Source organism: Pyrgilauda ruficollis, unplaced genomic scaffold, assembly GCF_017590135.1.
Source record: "Pyrgilauda ruficollis isolate IOZ18807 unplaced genomic scaffold, ASM1759013v1 scaffold7, whole genome shotgun sequence".
Taxonomy (NCBI): domain Eukaryota; kingdom Metazoa; phylum Chordata; class Aves; order Passeriformes; family Passeridae; genus Pyrgilauda; species Pyrgilauda ruficollis.
Window position 1 is genome coordinate 13,874,050 of NW_024528821.1, and position 16,846 is coordinate 13,890,895.

General features: G+C 56.0%; 1 protein-coding gene across 1 annotated transcript in view; it reads left to right on the forward strand.

The window, feature by feature from the left end:
* Window positions 1-16,846, forward strand: part of DLG3 (discs large MAGUK scaffold protein 3) — a 76,358-nt gene that overhangs the window by 37,779 nt on the left and 21,733 nt on the right. Inside the window, exons 5-11 of the mRNA XM_041485416.1 lie at window positions 868-921; window positions 8,598-8,648; window positions 11,657-11,781; window positions 12,243-12,412; window positions 12,760-12,896; window positions 13,199-13,343; window positions 13,478-13,637. Coding sequence (XP_041341350.1) covers window positions 868-921; window positions 8,598-8,648; window positions 11,657-11,781; window positions 12,243-12,412; window positions 12,760-12,896; window positions 13,199-13,343; window positions 13,478-13,637 — 842 coding nt within the window. The remainder of the gene's footprint in view (window positions 1-867; window positions 922-8,597; window positions 8,649-11,656; window positions 11,782-12,242; window positions 12,413-12,759; window positions 12,897-13,198; window positions 13,344-13,477; window positions 13,638-16,846) is intronic.

A 16,846-nucleotide genomic window follows, 5' to 3' on the forward strand; every position in this document is an offset into this window, starting at 1 on the left:
GCCCCGTCCCCGTCCCCGTCCCCTCCCATCTCTCCTCCGCCGCCCCATCGTTCTGGCCGTCCTGTCCTGTCCCTCCTTCGGCCGTCCCTAATCTCCAGCCGTCCCGTTCCCTCCCGTCCCGACCCTCCCCTGGCCTCACCCGTCCCCGGCCTGGGCGCTGCGCCCTGGCCCGTCCCTTCTCCGGCCTCCCTTCCTCCGTGCCTGCCCGGCTGCCCTGGCTGCCCTCCGCAGTGTGTGCCCTGCCATGTGCAGCGAGCCGAGGGCAGAGGCAGCCCACGAGGAGGTTCAGGGGAGCCCTTCAGGACAGGAGGATGCATGTGCTGCTGTGCAGGAGGAGCCGAGGCTGCCGAGCACAGGAGTAACGAGGATAAGGGACCAAATGCTGTCACCTCCCCCGGGGTGTGGTAGCCCTGTGCTTAGAAGAACAGCAGCTGTTGGAAGGTGCTTGAAAGCCTGGTGTGCTGGCAGTAAATTCCTCCCTCAGAAAGGCTTCTTTCCCTACTCCTCATATCTCCTAACACCTCACTAGTATGAATTTCACGTAAATTTTGGTGCTGGTAGGAGTCTGACACAAGCCTGAGAGAATTTCCAATCTTCCCTCTCTCCCTGCCAGCAGCCAAGGCCATGGGGTATTTGGGACACGCCACCTCTGAGGACAGGACTGATGCCCAGAGCCGTGCTGTGGCCCTGCTCCTGTCCCGGGGCTGTTGGACATCTGGAGGAGGGACAAAGAGAGCCCTTCCCGAATCTCTCTCTGCTGCCTGGCCTGGAGGGTCTGTGAGGGCATGGCCAGGGGAGAGGCAGTGCACCACGAAGGGCTGGGTTCATCGCTCAGCTTGGTGACATCCCACTTTTGTCTCCTCACAGGCCAACCCCGCTCCCATTATCGTGAATACAGACTCGCTGGAACAAGGGCTCTCTGTAAGTCTCCCGGTTTCATTTTGCTTCCTTTGATCAAGTGCTGCATTTTCCCTGCTCAGCAATGCAGGAAAGACTTTCCCAGCTCAAGGAGGCCCTGGTAAGGCAGCAGAAGATCCTGATACCCACACCGTGTCCCCACAGCTCATCCCACCCCCAAACCTTTCTGGGGCTGGGTGACGCTGCACAGAACTGAGGTGCTGGGGACTCCAGCACAGGGAGGTACAAGGCAAAAGGCCTCAGCAGAGGAGCTGGGGATCCCAGATGGTTGTGCTCAGGGTTAATCATACAGCCATTTCCTCTGCCTCCCATGCAGGGGAGTTGAGAGGCTCTGCTGGAGCATCCTTTACCTTCCTGCACTGTCTCAGCCTCCTTTGGCAGCCCTGGCCCCTCAGGAGGGGGACAGGGCTCTCTGGGTGCTTGCTGGCATCTCCCTCACCAGTCCTCAGGGCAGTAGGGCCCACTGGGTGCTGCTCCTCTCCCACTGAAGGCTGCCAGCAGCTGAGCAGTGCTTGGTGAGTGTGTTTGCAGCCACGGTGCATTTGGCACCGTGTAGTAGTGGTGTAGTATGAGATAATCCTCCTCAGTTTGTTGCAGTCGGGGTTTGCATCCTGCTGCATCCGTCCCCAGAACACTTGTAACTCATTCCTGCGGGGCAGATGAAGGGAGCAGGATGGCCAGCATGGGTTTCTGGCCAGCAGCACTGGCTCCGTGCTTGTGAGGTGCTTCCCTTCTTTGCCTAAAGGAGCCCAGTTTAACAGCTTGCCAGGGCTGGGTGCTTTGCGTCAGGTTCACTTCTGATGCATCAAACTGCAGCTGCCTTCCACAGCAGTGGAGCAGCGCCAGGACTCAGAGCTGGGGTGGGTCCATCTTTGGAGTCAGGGTAGTGGGCCACAGGTGACTTCTGGGGGTTGAATTTCCCCTGCAGAAAACTGCAGATGTCAGCCCACAGCCTGTGGTGGGGTCAGTGCACATCAGAGCTGCACTGGGCTGAGAAGAGCTACAGAAAAGAACGAAAGCCTGGCTGACACCTTTCCAACCCTGGCTGTATGGTTTAATTAAGCCTGACTTAAAGCCACCTGACTCTGGGGAGAAGGCAATGGTGCATCTCTGAGCGTGCTGGCCCTGGGTCCAGCAGCCTTGTATGAATGTGGCAGAGGGGAGCAGCTGTCCCCAAAGGTTACCTTCCCCAAACACATGGCATGGCAGAGGGGTTGTGGGTTGGAGGTTCTCTCACTGTGCTGGGCACCCTGCAGGGCAGTGCCATGTTGCAGCTTCCTGTCTGCACTCTCCTGGCTGTTCTACAGGGAACTGGAAGAAGGGCAGTGTCTCCTGAAGAATGGGACCACCATAGTGCTGGACCAGACCGTGCTGTGAGCAGGGCAGGGCAGGGAGGTGTTCCTGGATGGAAAGTCTGCTTTCACATCCATTTTCTACTCTCTCTCAGTACAAAATGTCACACCTTTGGAGGAGCATGGCCTGCTCATCCTTACAGGCACCAGCATTGCATCCTTTGCCACACTCCATCCATGCCCATCCCTCCTCCCTGCCTGTGAGCCCAAGGGCAATGAGAGGTGAGCCCAGGGGCCAAGGACAGGCTCTGTCACCCCAGGCAGTTCCTGAGCCCTGCAGAGGCCAGGAACCTCTGGGAGCCCTCATGCAGGGCAGCAACCACTCCCTCCACTGCAGTGCATTCCTGCCCTCCTGGCTGCTTCCCTGTGCTCCAGCTCATTAACTTCACATCCCTCCCTCTCCCTCCACCTCCATATTTCTGTGCTCCCCTTCTCCCTGCACTTTGGCTGGGTTTCAGGGGTGCTCTGCACCCCAGACAGATGCCAGCATCCTGCTGGGGGTGACAGTCACTGATCCCATCCATCCAAATACAGCAGAACATGCTGGGAGCAACTGTCCTGCAGGGGTCAGAAGGGCCTCCAGGTTGTAGCTGAGCTCTGCTGGCTGTGATCTGGTGTGTGTCACCACTGGGTGCCCAGAGCAGGGGAGACAGCTCAGTTTGATTCCTCAGCTCCAGCCTGGAAACCCTCCTGTCTTCCACTTCACGTTATACCAGGAAACAGGCGTTGCTCTGTCTTTTCCTTCTCTGGGTGCTGGATTCCTCAGGCTTCAGAGAAAGCAACTCCCCAAAACCTCAGCAGTTTCCCAGGTCAGCAAAGGAGCCACACCAGGAGCTTGCTGCAAACACCCAAAATGCCAAATCTGTAAACATGAGGTTTTTATACAAACCCAAAATCTGAAGCCTGTTGGTACAGTATGTATTTGGAAGGGTTAAAGTCACATCTTCCAGTCTTTAATTACTTAACTATTCATTGCTTTCCTTAATGATAAACAGATGGAAGTAGTCTAGTTCCTTCCTGTTCTAGTTCCATTGATTGCATTGGACTGGTTGTTGGGCTTGATTTGGCCCTGACTGTTTATCAAGAAGTCTGTTCTGCATTTCAATGTCCCCATCCACCCACTTCCATCCCCAGGAGCATGTAGCACCAGCAGCACTCTAAGGTGGGGGCTGCAACACTGGGATGGCTGGGGCTCAGTGTGTGGCTTGAGCAGAGCCCAGCACCCCCAGGGTGTAAAAACCCAAATAACCTGTTATAAAATGCCTGCAGTATTAAAATCATCCCTTTATGATTTTAAGGAGAGTGCTGGAGGGCATCACCCATGCTCACAGTTTCACATCTTGGTGTATTTTGCCCAGCATGTCCATAATGGGGAGGCAGAGAATTGGAAACAGAGTTTCCATGGCAGATGAGGTCTCCACATTTTAGAGCTGCCTCTCTGAACCTAAAACAACTTCTTGCTGCTAGGTAGCTCCAAAATGAGCAGGGAAAGTCACTCCAAAGCCCTTGAAGAGTTGAAGGTTTCAGAGTCTGGGTCCTTGGAGCCTGATTTGGTGCCTCATTGCCCAGCAGTGAGGTGCAATCACCTTCAGTTGCTTAAAAGCCAGGTGTGAGGAAGGCAAGTGCTTTCCAGGCCTGATTTCAGCCAGTGAGTCCCTCACACCTTGGTCCAAGTGCTGGCTGGGGCACATCCCAGTGCCAGTTCCTCAGGCAGCATGGCTGTGCTGTCCTCCCAGCTGTTGCTGGGGCTGTCAGGCTGCAAACCCTTCACTCTGCCCAAGCTCAGCAGTTTGGTCCCCACGGCCCTCTGGCGAAAGGCTGACCAGAAACAGGGCATTTATCCACTGTGTGCACGAGGCCAGCACCGTGGGCACTGCACACCAGGGGGTTGAGGCCAGGGGGTAGCTGGAAGCGAGTCAGTAGGTCTCAGTGCTGCGGCAGGACGCGGGGAGGTGAAGGGAGGCAGCTCTTGACCTATTTTCCCTGGGCCCCTGCCATGAGCAGGCAGGGAGAGCTCTCCCGTGCCAGCACTGGCGGTGCCCGTGCCAGCGGGGAGGTGCCCTGGCACAGGGCTGCTCCCCTCTCCCCGTGCTGCGGCACCTGTGGGGCATTGCCAGGTGCCATCCACACCCCGGGCTGGCTGGCACAACCAAGGGCTGCCTCTGCAGTCTTCAGACCCTCTCCATTTTCTCGATAAACTGCTGCTCCTCCAGCAGGTCCCAGTGCTCACACCCTAAGCACAGGATATGGGCAGGACCTTGCTCCAAAAGGGACTGAGTGGTGTTATCCTTCCTGCAGGGTATTTGCTCTTGCAGCCTGGTTGTCTGTCTGGGTTGCATTTGAGGAACCTGATTCATCTTCGCCTTATGAATCTGGCCTTCTTTTTTATTTAAAAAACAAGCCAACGAGCAAAACCACAAAAAACAGCCAACCACCCCCCAACCCGAAAAACCCACCTCAAATCCTTACTCTCCAGCAAATTCCAAGGGGTGTTCCACGTGGGCTGTGGCGGTGTTGGCCGGCAGAGCGTGCAGACAGCTTGCAGTGGCTCTGGAAGGTGTGTGCTCTTCTGTTTATCAGATGAGTGTTGCTCTGCAGCCTTCTGTTGATGAGCTAAATGCCGTCATCGGTAACTGTTTCCCTCCTGCTCAGAAGAGGAGAGGGCCAGCAAAGGCGCCTCTTCCTGAGCCCTCAGTTGGGCCTGTTGTATGGGAAGGGCCTGGAAAAAATACCCATACTCCTTCCCATGAGAAACCAGGTGATGCTTTGGATCAGGATAAGTTGGGAGCAGCTAACTGGCCCCTGACACTGCTGTCAGCTCTGCAGGTGTTACACGAGGAGAGTAGGGTGTGGTGCATCTTCCCACCCAGGCATCTTCCCTCTGGAGATGGCCCCAAACAGGAGCTGGGAAGGAGCACAGGGCACTGGCAAAGGACAGGGGGAGCTGCCTGTGGCAGAGCCAGGTCCTGGCAGCTCTAGTGGGTATCATGGGGAGGTTTTTGCCATCAGTGAGTGACTGGTATTTGATTTTCCGACGCTGGAACGTTCGCTTTGTTGGCTTGTTCCCTTGGTTACGTGGTATATATTAAGTTCTTCATTTGACTTCCTTATACAATTAACTGGCATTGCATTGCTTGAATTTTGAAAACATAACCAGTGCTAAAACTTCCTGGTCAGGCCTGGCTGACCCCAGACACCACATCAAGCGAGCACCTACACCACTGTTTTTCCGGGAGCAGTGCACAACACCGCTCAGCATTGGCAGCCAGGGATTTGGGGAGCAGGGGCTGTCCCAGCTCAGCTGCCTGGCAGCACTGGGGTGTGTGACGGGGTCTGTGCTGGGCTCTCGGTGCACCCCGGGTGCCGCTGGCTCTCAGCACGGCTCACAGATTGTCACAGCTTTCTGCAGATCCCATCCCGAGGGATGTGTACGCTGTTCCTCTGCGGCCGTGGGTGTGCATATGGCTGGCTGTGTGGCAACTGTGCTGAATGCCAAAGCAGAGAGGACAATGTGTGTAGTAGCAAAGGGTGCCAGCAATCTGAGTGGCTGGAAAGCCGGGGAGAGGCAACGCTGCGCCCCACGCACGGGGATGCCAACTGCAGAGAGGGGTGGGATGGGATGGGATGGGATGGGATGGGATGGGATGGGATGGGATGGGATGGGGGCTGTTCTGAGGGAGGCTCTGAGGGTGGCACGGGCCAGCAAGCTGGCTGCACTCAGGATTAGTCAGTATGGGCAGATGAGAGCAGGGAAAGGCGGCCCATGCCGGAGGGGGAACCTGTGGCAAGGGAGGCAATGCCCCTCTGCCCACAGGAGCACAGCACAAGGTGGCACTGTGGCAGAAGGTGGCACTGACCATGTGTCCCTGACCCTCTGAGGCTGGCAGGGATCCTGCTGTGGGTTAATCCTACCACTTCTGGTGCTTTTTTGCTGCAAGATCCTTCTGTAAGAGCTGGCCAAAGCCTTTCCCAATGAGCTGGAAGGATCTGAGCATCCTACTGTTGGAGTATCTGATGTCCCAACCCTGAACTTTCCCCTGAAATCTTCCTGTGTCTGAGAGGCACCAGGCACAGGGCACATCCAAGGAGGGACAGCACACTCAGCCTGTGTTGCCTGAAGCCTCATTCCCATTTCTTTGGCCTGCCTCATCCTTGAAGTGCAGTACAGGGTGTGGGATTGCTTTGGCATCCCAGGGCAGGGCATGAGGGTGTGTGTGCCACAAGTGGCACAGCCCTACCCCAGATCCTGTCCTGCAGCGCTGCTCCTCTGCCTGGGCCCCTGATTGTTGCCACCTAGAAAAACTCCTGTTTCCTCTTCCTGCCTATCAATGGAGCCTCACTGCTGCCTTGCTGGGTTTTCTTCTGTGGTGTCAGATGATGGCTTTAGCATAAATGATGATTGCTGTCCCCTCCATGGAATGACCCAGAACCCTGGGGGTGTGGAGGATGGCAGGGGCAGATAGCAAGGAGCTGGGAAACAGGACACAGCCAGCATGCTGGTGCCTCATGAGGAGAACTGTGTCCAAACAAAGGCATGTCAGCTCCAGTTTGGAATACAGTGTATACAGAAAGTGACTCCGTGTGATCTATGAGCCATCAGTTAATGGTGGATGTAAAACCCAGATGAGGAACCCTGCATGTTATCCAGAGGCCACAGGCAGAGGCAGGACTGCACAGTGAGAGGGGTATTTGCCTGCTGAGTGCAGGTTCCACTGCCTCTGCCTTGTCATACAGAACTACCCATGTCCCATCCCTTGTTTCCCAGAATGACTCAAATTATGAGGTTGAATTCAATCCCCTCCAAAATAAATGTCAGTCATCAGTGTTCCCTGGAAGCCAAAAAGGCCAGCCTTGGCCTGGGGTGCAGCGGGGACAGCATCACCTGATGGGCAAGGGAGGATTGTCCGGCTCTGCTCCCACTGGGGCAGCTCACCTCGAGTCCTGGGGCCACAATAAAAGGATATAAAGCTGTTAGAGAGCATCCAAAGGAGGCTGCAAAGGTAGAGAAGGGTCTAGAGGAGACCATATGAGGAAAGGGTGAGGTGACTTGGCTTATTCAGCCTGGAGGAGAGGAGGCTGAGGACAGAGCTCACCGGTCTGCAGCTTCCCCGTGAGGGGAATCAGAGGAGCAGACGCTGATCTCTTCTCTCAGGTGCCCAGTGACAGGACCTGAGGGAAGGGCACAAAGCTGTGTCAGGCGAGGTTTGGGTTGGACATTAGGACAAGGTTTTTCACACAGAGGGCGGTGGGACACTGAACAGGCTCCCAGGGATTGGTCATGGCCCCAAGGCTGCCAGGGCTCCAGGAGCATTTGGACAACGCTCTCAGGCACGTGGTGGGATGGTTGGGGGGACTGTGCAGGGCCAGGAGTTGGATTCCATGACCTCTGAGTTCCCTTCCAACTCAGTTTTCTTTGAAACAGTTGCTGTTAAGTGTTGGATGTTTCAGTAGCCAATTGCATTGCAAATCTTGCTAAATTTTAGACCTTGGCAGCTGTTTCCGGCCTGATTCTGATGATCTGGAGTGAAACCGCTACATTTTTCCTGTGCACTGTTGATTATGTGGAGATTGGATTTTTTTTTTCTTTTTTTTTTTGAGTCTACATTTACCATTTTACAGCCTACAATTGCATCCCTTTTTGTTTCTATTCATTATGTTTCCAAGAGCTCTGCTTTGATACTTTGGGTATGGGAGACTTTTAAGCGTGGGGATCAGTGTGGTATACAGCACTGAGACAGGCTACACCATTTTTGTACAGAAGGGCATCACAATGTTTTCACCTCTTACTGTGCCCCACTCTCTCACACCTTGTTTCCTTTGCACCCAACTAATTTCGTAGAATAAATTATCCTGAATTTTCTGTTAATACAGTCACGCTACGAAAAGATTTAAAAAATATAAGCTGCTAAAGGTGTTTATTATGTTATTATGTACAGACATTTTTTTCCCTTTAAATGGACCGACCCCCTCTCTTCCCCTCCTCAAGCAGTGAATTCCTGAGGTTAATTATATGCTGCATAACAAAGGTGTTATTTCTTTTTGTGCCTTCGGCTGTGTTCCTTTTCATGGCTGGAGAAATGAGCTGGGAGAATAAAGGCTTTGCACAGAAGTGCATTAAAGTCAGTGGGCTTTGGCTCATGCCCAGAGAGAAAAGCAGCACATGGTTTAATTCCAGGGCAGGCTCAAGCAGTTGCATATATTTAAGGCTTTTTCAGCGGTGATGGTGCAGCTTTTAGGTTGGATTCTTCATGTTCAGCTACCAGAGAGGAAAAACAAATTCCCCCAGGACCAGCAGAGAGTCGTAACACGCTGTCTCCCTCTCTGCAGATGAATGGCAGTGATGGGATGTTCAAGTATGAGGAGATCGTCTTGGAAAGGGTAAGTGCTCCTCGCTCACCCACCAGCAGCCTCCTCCCACTCACCCACCCCCGGCACAGCTGGCCCCCTACGCATCCCTGCACAGCTGATGGGGAGAGCTTGGGCTCTGCTCCCTGCTCTCTGGAGGCTTTACACCTGTTTTGCCAGCCTGGCTCCCACAGGGTGGGCTTGCTGCTCCCCTCTCCCCCTGCACACCCCTCCAGAAGGGAGGGAGGTGGGCTTCTCCCTTGCCTCCCTCTCTCACACCTTCACCCCCACAAACTCATCAGTGCAGAGCACGGAGGGAGGCTCTTTGTCATTGCCTTTGTCAGAAAACAGAGGTGTGGGGAGCCCTGCTCGTGCAGACACAGGTGGGTGCACCCCACAACTGGGTACAGGGACTAAAGCCACCCTGCCACCAGGCTCCCTGTCACTCTAGGGCACACAGCCTTGGAATGCTGGAACCGGTTATTTGGTTGAAACAAACCACAACAGAGGAAGTTCCTGCTCAAGCCTTTTCTTTCTTGGCAACACAGAGGTGATGGCGTGTGCCACATCAGCCGTGGCTAGAATCAGCTCCCCCCATGTGTGGGATTTATCCAGGGGCAAGCCAGCACCGCACAGGGCACCAAGGGCTTTCTGTTGCCCAGGAAGCAGCAGGGGAGGTGGGATGGAGAGGGAGTGGGAAAAGCTGGCCCAGGGTTTACTCTGAAAGCCAGGCACAGCCCTGCTGGCTGGGAATGGCTGTGGTGGGAGGCTGCCCCTCTCCCCACAGCACACCTTGCCTCCCCCTCGCTGCCATGCTCAGCCTCGCCGCGTGGCCGGCGTTGCAGGGGAAGACGCAGCGCTCATTATTCTGTTCCTCTCTGCCTTTAGTCATCTCCCTCCTTCCCTTGGCTCTGCATCACAGAGGTGGGTGGACGGAAGGTTATCTGGGGCTGCCGCCTCACCCACCGCTTCCCCGGCGTGCCTGACGAAACCAGCCCAGAGGTTCCTTCCTTTTTGGGCTAAGTGCTTCTTGCTCCGGGCCCAAGTCACAGGCAAAAGCCTTGTCTCAGGGATTCAGAGCATCCTCTGTTCTCAGCCCATAGTGGGAACAGGGGAAGAGCTGGCAGGACCACACAGAGGCAACACTCATTGATGCCCTCATTTCAAAGCCTCAGGCAGCAATTCATTCTCCAACAGCAAGAAACCATGAGTGAATCTCACTGCTTAGCAGCCTGGGCTAGCATGGGCCATACCCAGGTCCTTCCCCTTCGCCTGGTCCCTGGTGGGATCCAACAGTCCTGTGTTAATGCAGGAGAAGCACCCTGGTGCCTGCAGACGAGGCTGTCCCCTTGCCGTGGGACCAGAATTTACCTCAGTGTACCCCAAAATCGCTGGTCAGCCACTGCTATTAATCCTTGTCTTTGATGTAAGGACAAGCGTAAATGCAGCAGCAGTTTGGGGGCAACAATAGCAGAAACACAATCTGCAGAGGGACATGGCTTTGTATTTACCCACCACACATGTGTCCACAGCAGGAACTGCCCTGACATCGTGGCATCAACCCTGATGTCAGCTAAGAAATCCCTTGAACTCCTTTTTGAGGTTTGTCAAAATAAAAATTAACACCTCCCAGATATTTCCAGGTTTTCTAGCTAACCAAAGACCTGCCATAGACAGGCACAGCTAATGGCTGGAGATCATTTTTCAATCTCACCTGCCTTGCTGCAGCCAGGCTTGGTCTCTGTGACAGTAAAGAGCTTTTTTGACCTAGGCACAGGGTAATCAGAGCCCAGTGTAGAGGAAAGAGAGCAGCCTAGACCCTTTACTGTTGAATGCCTCTCTGTCACATGCCAGCCAAATCCCAGCTGGCCAGAGAGCATCCGGGAGCGCTGCACAGTGACAGGCATTGGTGGCTCCTGGTGCTGTGTCACGAGTGTCATAAAGCCAGCTCTGCCTTGCTGCAGGAGCTGATGCTGGGGCAAAATTGCTGGGGAGAAGTGCAAGTCCCAGCTGGCTGTTGGTGCTAAATTATCCTGGGGAGATGGAGTTCCAGTGTGGCCCTCTCAGCCACACTGAGACAGGTCCCCTGGAAGAGCAGAGCACCCCCGCATGTGCCACTGAGCACTGGGGCCATGGGCAGCCAGGAGAGCCACTTGTGTACGAGAGAGGCAGGCACAACTGTATGTGACTAAGTGTCAGCTCTTCCACATGAGGAAACAAGGCAAGAAGCCATCTGATTTTCAAGGCAGAGCAAAAAAGGCAGGAATTGTCCACTTGCATCAAGCATGGATCTGGAAGCAGTGCCTGTGAGTGTGTCACTAATGAGGATCCTGCAAGTGGGAGAGGCAGCACAGGGCCGTGGCCACTCAATCCTGAGATGCTGGGGGAATGGCCTGGAGATGAGCTGTGGTCCCTGCATTCCCCGCAGGCGTAATTCGGCAGGAGAAGCTCAAGTGATGCTCCAAGCATGTCTGTGAGGAATAGGAGACACAACTGGAGAGCCCACTCCATCCTGATAGCCACCTCCAGGCAAACCTGTAAATTTTGTCATCAGCGTTGCCGGTCCCCAGCTGGGCTTTGTGCCAGGGCCACATCCCAGGGTGCAGAGGGGCAGGAGTGGGATGCTGGTGACTGGCACAATCCCCGCTGCTCTGTGCGGGCTGCAGCATCGGTGTCTCCTCCTGGGGAGCAGCCAGCAAGGGGAGGTTTTCTCCGCCAAGGACCACCTCCTCTTCCCCCAGCTCCCCGCCTGCCTTCGTCTCTCCGTGGAGACGCGGTGCTGAGGGAGGTCCTCGGCGGCTCCCACTCCCCCCTCCATCTGTTCAGTGCTCCACGCTGCTGCGCCGAGCACTCAGCTGAGGAACGCCAGCCTCTCCTCCAGCCAGCATCCCTCTGCCCCCTGAGCCAGGCACCCCGGGGTGGGATAGCTCCTGCAAGGGCTTCTGCGCCCCAGGCAGTCCCACGGCTGGGGACCCGTTTAAGGAGGGCTGGCAGCAAGCAGTTGCCCATGGGGGAAAGGCACAGCGTTTGATTTCCCGCAGGGTAACTCTGGCCTCGGCTTCAGCATAGCGGGAGGCATCGACAACCCCCATGTTCCAGATGACCCGGGTATCTTCATCACCAAGATCATCCCCGGGGGAGCAGCAGCCATGGATGGCCGTCTAGGGTGAGTACAGGGCTGGGGGAGCAGCCAGGGTGCCACTCAGGATCTCTGCATGGACCCTCTAGGCCTAACCCCTTTTCCTAATATGGTCCTTGGCCTCCATATGTCTCTTTCCCACAGCCAGATCCCCTCACGACAGGGATGTCCACCATCGCTGGCCACCAGCCTCCTGTCTTTTGCCACCCATCCTCCCCTCCCTGTATCAGGCTCCTGCTCCCATCCATCCCCAGGGCAGGGATCCAGCCTTCCTTCTCATCTCCCACCTCCAGGGCTGCACTACAGGGACCAGCTCCGCTCTCCCCCGCTTTGGGAGGGACCCCTTTCTCACCCCAGCAGGGCATGATCTGGCCAGCTCGAGCAACTCTCATTTGTGTGGCTGGCGCAGGGTGGCAGAGGGTGACCAGAGGAGGGTGGCGTGGGCTGCTCATTCCCCAGGGATGCTCAGGGCCGTCCTGTGCCCACAGGGTGAACGACTGCGTGCTGCGGGTGAACGACGTGGACGTCTCTGAGGTTGTGCACAGCAAAGCTGTGGAGGCCCTGAAGGAAGCAGGCCCCGTGGTGCGGCTCGTGGTGCGCCGCCGGCAGCCCCCGCCAGAGACCATCATGGAGGTTAACCTGATGAAGGGCCCCAAAGGTGAGCCCCCCTCTCTGCTCGCTTGGCCAGGTGCCCCACTGCCCCACAGGACAGTGTGGGGTGACCCCTCGGTGTGAGATGCCATGAGATGCAGGGCAGCCTCGCGGGGATGTGGGATGCAAGGTGGCACCGCTGCAGTGCAGGATGCTGCAGGGTGGCCAAGCAGCGTGGAATGCTGTGGGACATGGGGTGTGGGACAGACCCGCAGTGCTGTGCACGGTGGCCAGGCTGGTGTGGCTCATTGCTGGGTTTGGGCAGGCTGTGAAGCCCAATGAGGCACAGGGGCTGTGGTCTCTGTCTGTATGTCTATCTGTCTGTCTCTCATCTGCCTTCTCACTCTCCCTCAGGCCTGGGGTTCAGCATTGCAGGGGGCATCGGGAACCAGCACATCCCTGGGGACAACAGCATCTACATCACCAAGATCATCGAGGGAGGTGCTGCCCAGAAGGACGGGCGCCTGCAGATCGGGGACCGGCTGCTTGCGGTAAGCCCCGTGGCCACAGCCAGCCATGAGAAGAAGCTGAACAGGTTCCACTGTGATGCAGTGTTGATCCTGAACCCCAGCACCCATCCTGTCAGCAGCTTCACCCCTCTTCCCTGGGGCTTCTGCTGGGATGTTGTTGTGGGAGGGCAGGCACAGTTATGGCTGCAGGCAGGAGGGCCAAACCCAAGGTGATGGTCCCATGCCTCTGGAGCTACTGTGGCACCTCCCCTATGGAAAACCACTCCCGCAGGGCTGCCCTGGTCCCTGCCCTCCTGCTCAGCCCCAGCCCTTTCCTCTGGCAGGTGAATAACACAAACCTGCAGGACGTGCGGCACGAGGAGGCAGTGGCCGCCCTGAAGAACACCTCTGACATGGTGTACCTGAAAGTGGCCAAGCCTGGCAACATCCACCTCAACGACATGTACGCGCCCCCCGACTACGCCAGCAGTACGTACGCCGCTGGCTGGGCACGCGGGGCTGTGGGGCACCTCAGTGCTGGGGTGGGGAGCAGGGCTGGGCTGGTCTCCGTGTCCTCATTGTGTGTGGATTTCTGCTCCTGATGACCTTCTCCTCCCCTGCAGCCTTCTCAGCCTTGGCTGACAACCACATAAGCCATAACTCCAGTCTGGGCTACCTGGGCAGCGTTGAGAGCAAGCCTGCCTATCCCATCCCTCCCCAGGTGACTCCGTCCCGGTACTCGCCTATCCCTCGGCACATGATCGGAGACGATGACTTCACCAGGTGAGTACCAGGCAGGAGCATCCTTGTCATGCTCCTTCTCATTCCCTCACTTTCCCTCTGTGGTGGCTTGGTGTCATCCCCACTGCCAGTGCAGAGCCTCAAAAGGCCATTTGGAGGTGCGTGGTGCAATGCCTGAGATCCCCATAATGAGCTCTGTGCTCACCCCCTGAGACCAGCCCTGCTGTGTCAGTCTCTGGCTTGCTGCATTCACTCCCTCTCCATTCCCTCTCCTACTCTGTCACAAGCCTTACACAACTGCATTTCAGCTTCGTTCTCTTGCTTATTTCACAATGCCTGCAATACAAGGTGTTCCCTGCCCTGATGGTGCCATCCTGGCACAGGCTGCCAGGATGTCCCCAGCTGGAGCTGTGACAGGGGTGAAGGGCCAGGGGGAGCTCAACCTTGCCAATAAGCCATGCTCCCTGAGACTGGCATCCCAAACCACCTGCACTCAGGTGTAATTCCAATGACTGCCAGCCCCTGGCCTGACAGCCTCCTGTCCAGCCATGGCACAGCCCCTTTGCCCCAGGAGAATCCTTCATGCTGCATGAACAGGTTTGTTTCCTGAAGCCAGGAAATAAAGAAAATCACAAAGAAAACATTGCTCTGAGCCTAAATGAAGTATAAAGCTTCTCCAAAGCCTCAAGCTGAGGGTGGGAGAGAGACACCTGGAAAGTCCTGCTCTACTAGCTGATTCTTACAGCTTACCTTCTTGTTGTCACAGCCTTGGGCCAGTGCTCTGAATGTGCTATCCCCAGGGCCAGGACTGTAGGGCTTAGGCTGATTAATGAGGACCAGCACTCGAATTAGGCTTAGAGCTGGCTCTGCTGTTTAGAACAAGGTTGCAGGCTGGTTTTGGGAGTGTGCCTACAGTGGAAGATGCAGTAGCTTTGTCCATGATTCTCCCATTCTGCAGATGAGTGGTGGATGCTGGAGTGGGAGTCCCTGACTTGCCATCTGCTCTCAGGTCTGTCATCCTCCTGGAGAGTGTCTGCACTCATCTTTGTCATGGGGCTTTCTCACTTCTTGGTGCTCAGCCACAGCTGGGTGTCCCTGCACACCATGACCTGTGCAGCACTGTCTTCTACCCTCACCCACCTCTCCCACAGGTCTTGGCACCATCAATGCCAGCTCTAGAGCCTGTTTCTGGCACTGCATCCTCAGCAGGTGTAGCAACTTCTGTGCTGTCAGGGCACAGGGGGATGATGCCACACGCAGGAGCAGTGCTGTCTGCCATTACAGTGCACCACAGAAGGGACTGAGTCCCAATATTTGCAAAACACACCAGAGACCCTGGTCCCAGCAGGTGTCCCTTCTTGCACATGCCAACGTTCGCATTTGTGGATTAGAGAGCAGAAAAAGCAACCCAGCTGAGGCTTAGCCAGTGGCAATGGCACAGTGAGGGCTCAGCAGTGGCTTGGCAGTGGCAGTGCCACAGTGATGGCCCAGCAGTGGCTCAGTTGTGGCTTGGCAGTGGCAGTGGCACAGCGATGGCTCAGCAGTGATTCAGTGGTGGCTTGCAGTGACAGTGGCACAGCGATGGCTCGGCAGTGGTTCACTGGTGGCTTGGCAGGGACAGTGGCACAGCGATGGCTCGGCAGTGGTTCACTGGTGGCTTGGCAGGGACAGTGGCACAGCGATGGCTCGGCAGTGGTTCACTGGTGGTTTGGCAGTGACAGTGGCACAGCGATGGCTTGTGGTGGCTTGCCAGTGGCCATGGCACAGCAATGGCTCGGCATGGCCCTGATGCAGCACGTGCTGGTGGCCACTAGAGGATGGTGCTGCCTTGTGGAAGGCCCCACAGGCTGACACCACTGTGCCACTGTGCCAGACACAGCCCCCTGCTACCCAGCAGGTCCACAGCCTGCAGTGGGCTCAGCATTCGGCTCATGCTTCCCAGGACATTGCTGAAGGCCTCCTGTGCATTGCTGACCACCCAGGACAGCTCCATTGCTGTGGGTCTGCAAGATTGTGCACTGGGACCAGTGTGGTCCAAATGCAACTCACTGGAATGGGGAAAGGCAGCAGCTGCCCTGAAAAAGAAGCTTTCTCCCATGAGGCTCTTGCCAGCCATTCCTTAGGAAAAGCAGAGGTCCAGTATCCAGCCTCTCCCCCTCCCACGGGCACAGGTGCTGCTTAGATGTGGCTGTGGCTCCAGTGACACTCACATCCTGCAGCACCTAGGGCTGGGAACCAAAGAATCTGTTTTCCAGTGAGCTCCACCACAGCAACCCAGACCCAGCGCAGCCCCACAGGATCCCCTCAGCTGCTCTGTGCAGAGGTCCCAGTGTTAACACTGTGACATTCAGCATGGCATCTGCCTGGAGGATCTGTGTCATGCCTCCTGTGAGGAGGATGGAAGCCAAGAGTGCACGTCAGGACTGAGACCTGTGATGTACCTGTCTGGGGCTTCATTTCCTGCCCTCAATCTTGTAGGGTCCCTTTACCTTCCACCAAACTGTCTGGTCCTAATGGGTGCTGGGGATGCTCCCCCCAACACTGAGTTGAGGATGCTGCATGCAGCAAAACCCATGGGGCAGAGCAAGTTCATCTCCTGGTTGGAGGCAGGGTTTGCAGACCCAGAAACCTGACCTATTTCTTCCCCTGAGAGAGCTCTAGCCCTAGGCACAGCTTTGCTGCAGAGGGACTGCTGGCTGCAGCCCTCCCTGTCCCCTCACAATTGCCCCTAAGCCAAGTTCTGTAACATCTTGAGGACTTGGGGTTGAGCATCTTTTGACTGAGCATCTCCATGGTTTTCCTGATCTCCTGGTTCTGGTGTGTTCCAGCCCCCCACCCCAGTGCCCCAGGGCTCTCTCAGCACAAGTCTGCCAGCATTTTAGGGTGCCATGCCTGGGCTGCAGCATCTCTCCTAACACAGCCCAGAGATTTCCCTCTGATACCTGGCAGGTGAGTGGTTGATCAGGCTGCTGAGTTCCATGTCAGACCTTTGGTCCTTGTGGTATCCAAGGAAGTGTCCAGGATCCAGCCACAGTGGATGCACTGATGGTCTCCAGTATCATGTATCAATCACCACCAGCCTGTGCTAATTGTCTGGCATCATTTATTCCTTATTTCAATCCAGAGCTTCAGCTGGGAGCTGCCATTGTTCCCATCACACTGGTTTTTTCTCCCAGGCAAAAACTGACACAGGAGTTTCGCGATGCCAAGCTGTCTTTCTGCTTTTGCCTGCCTATTGTTTAAGCTGTGAC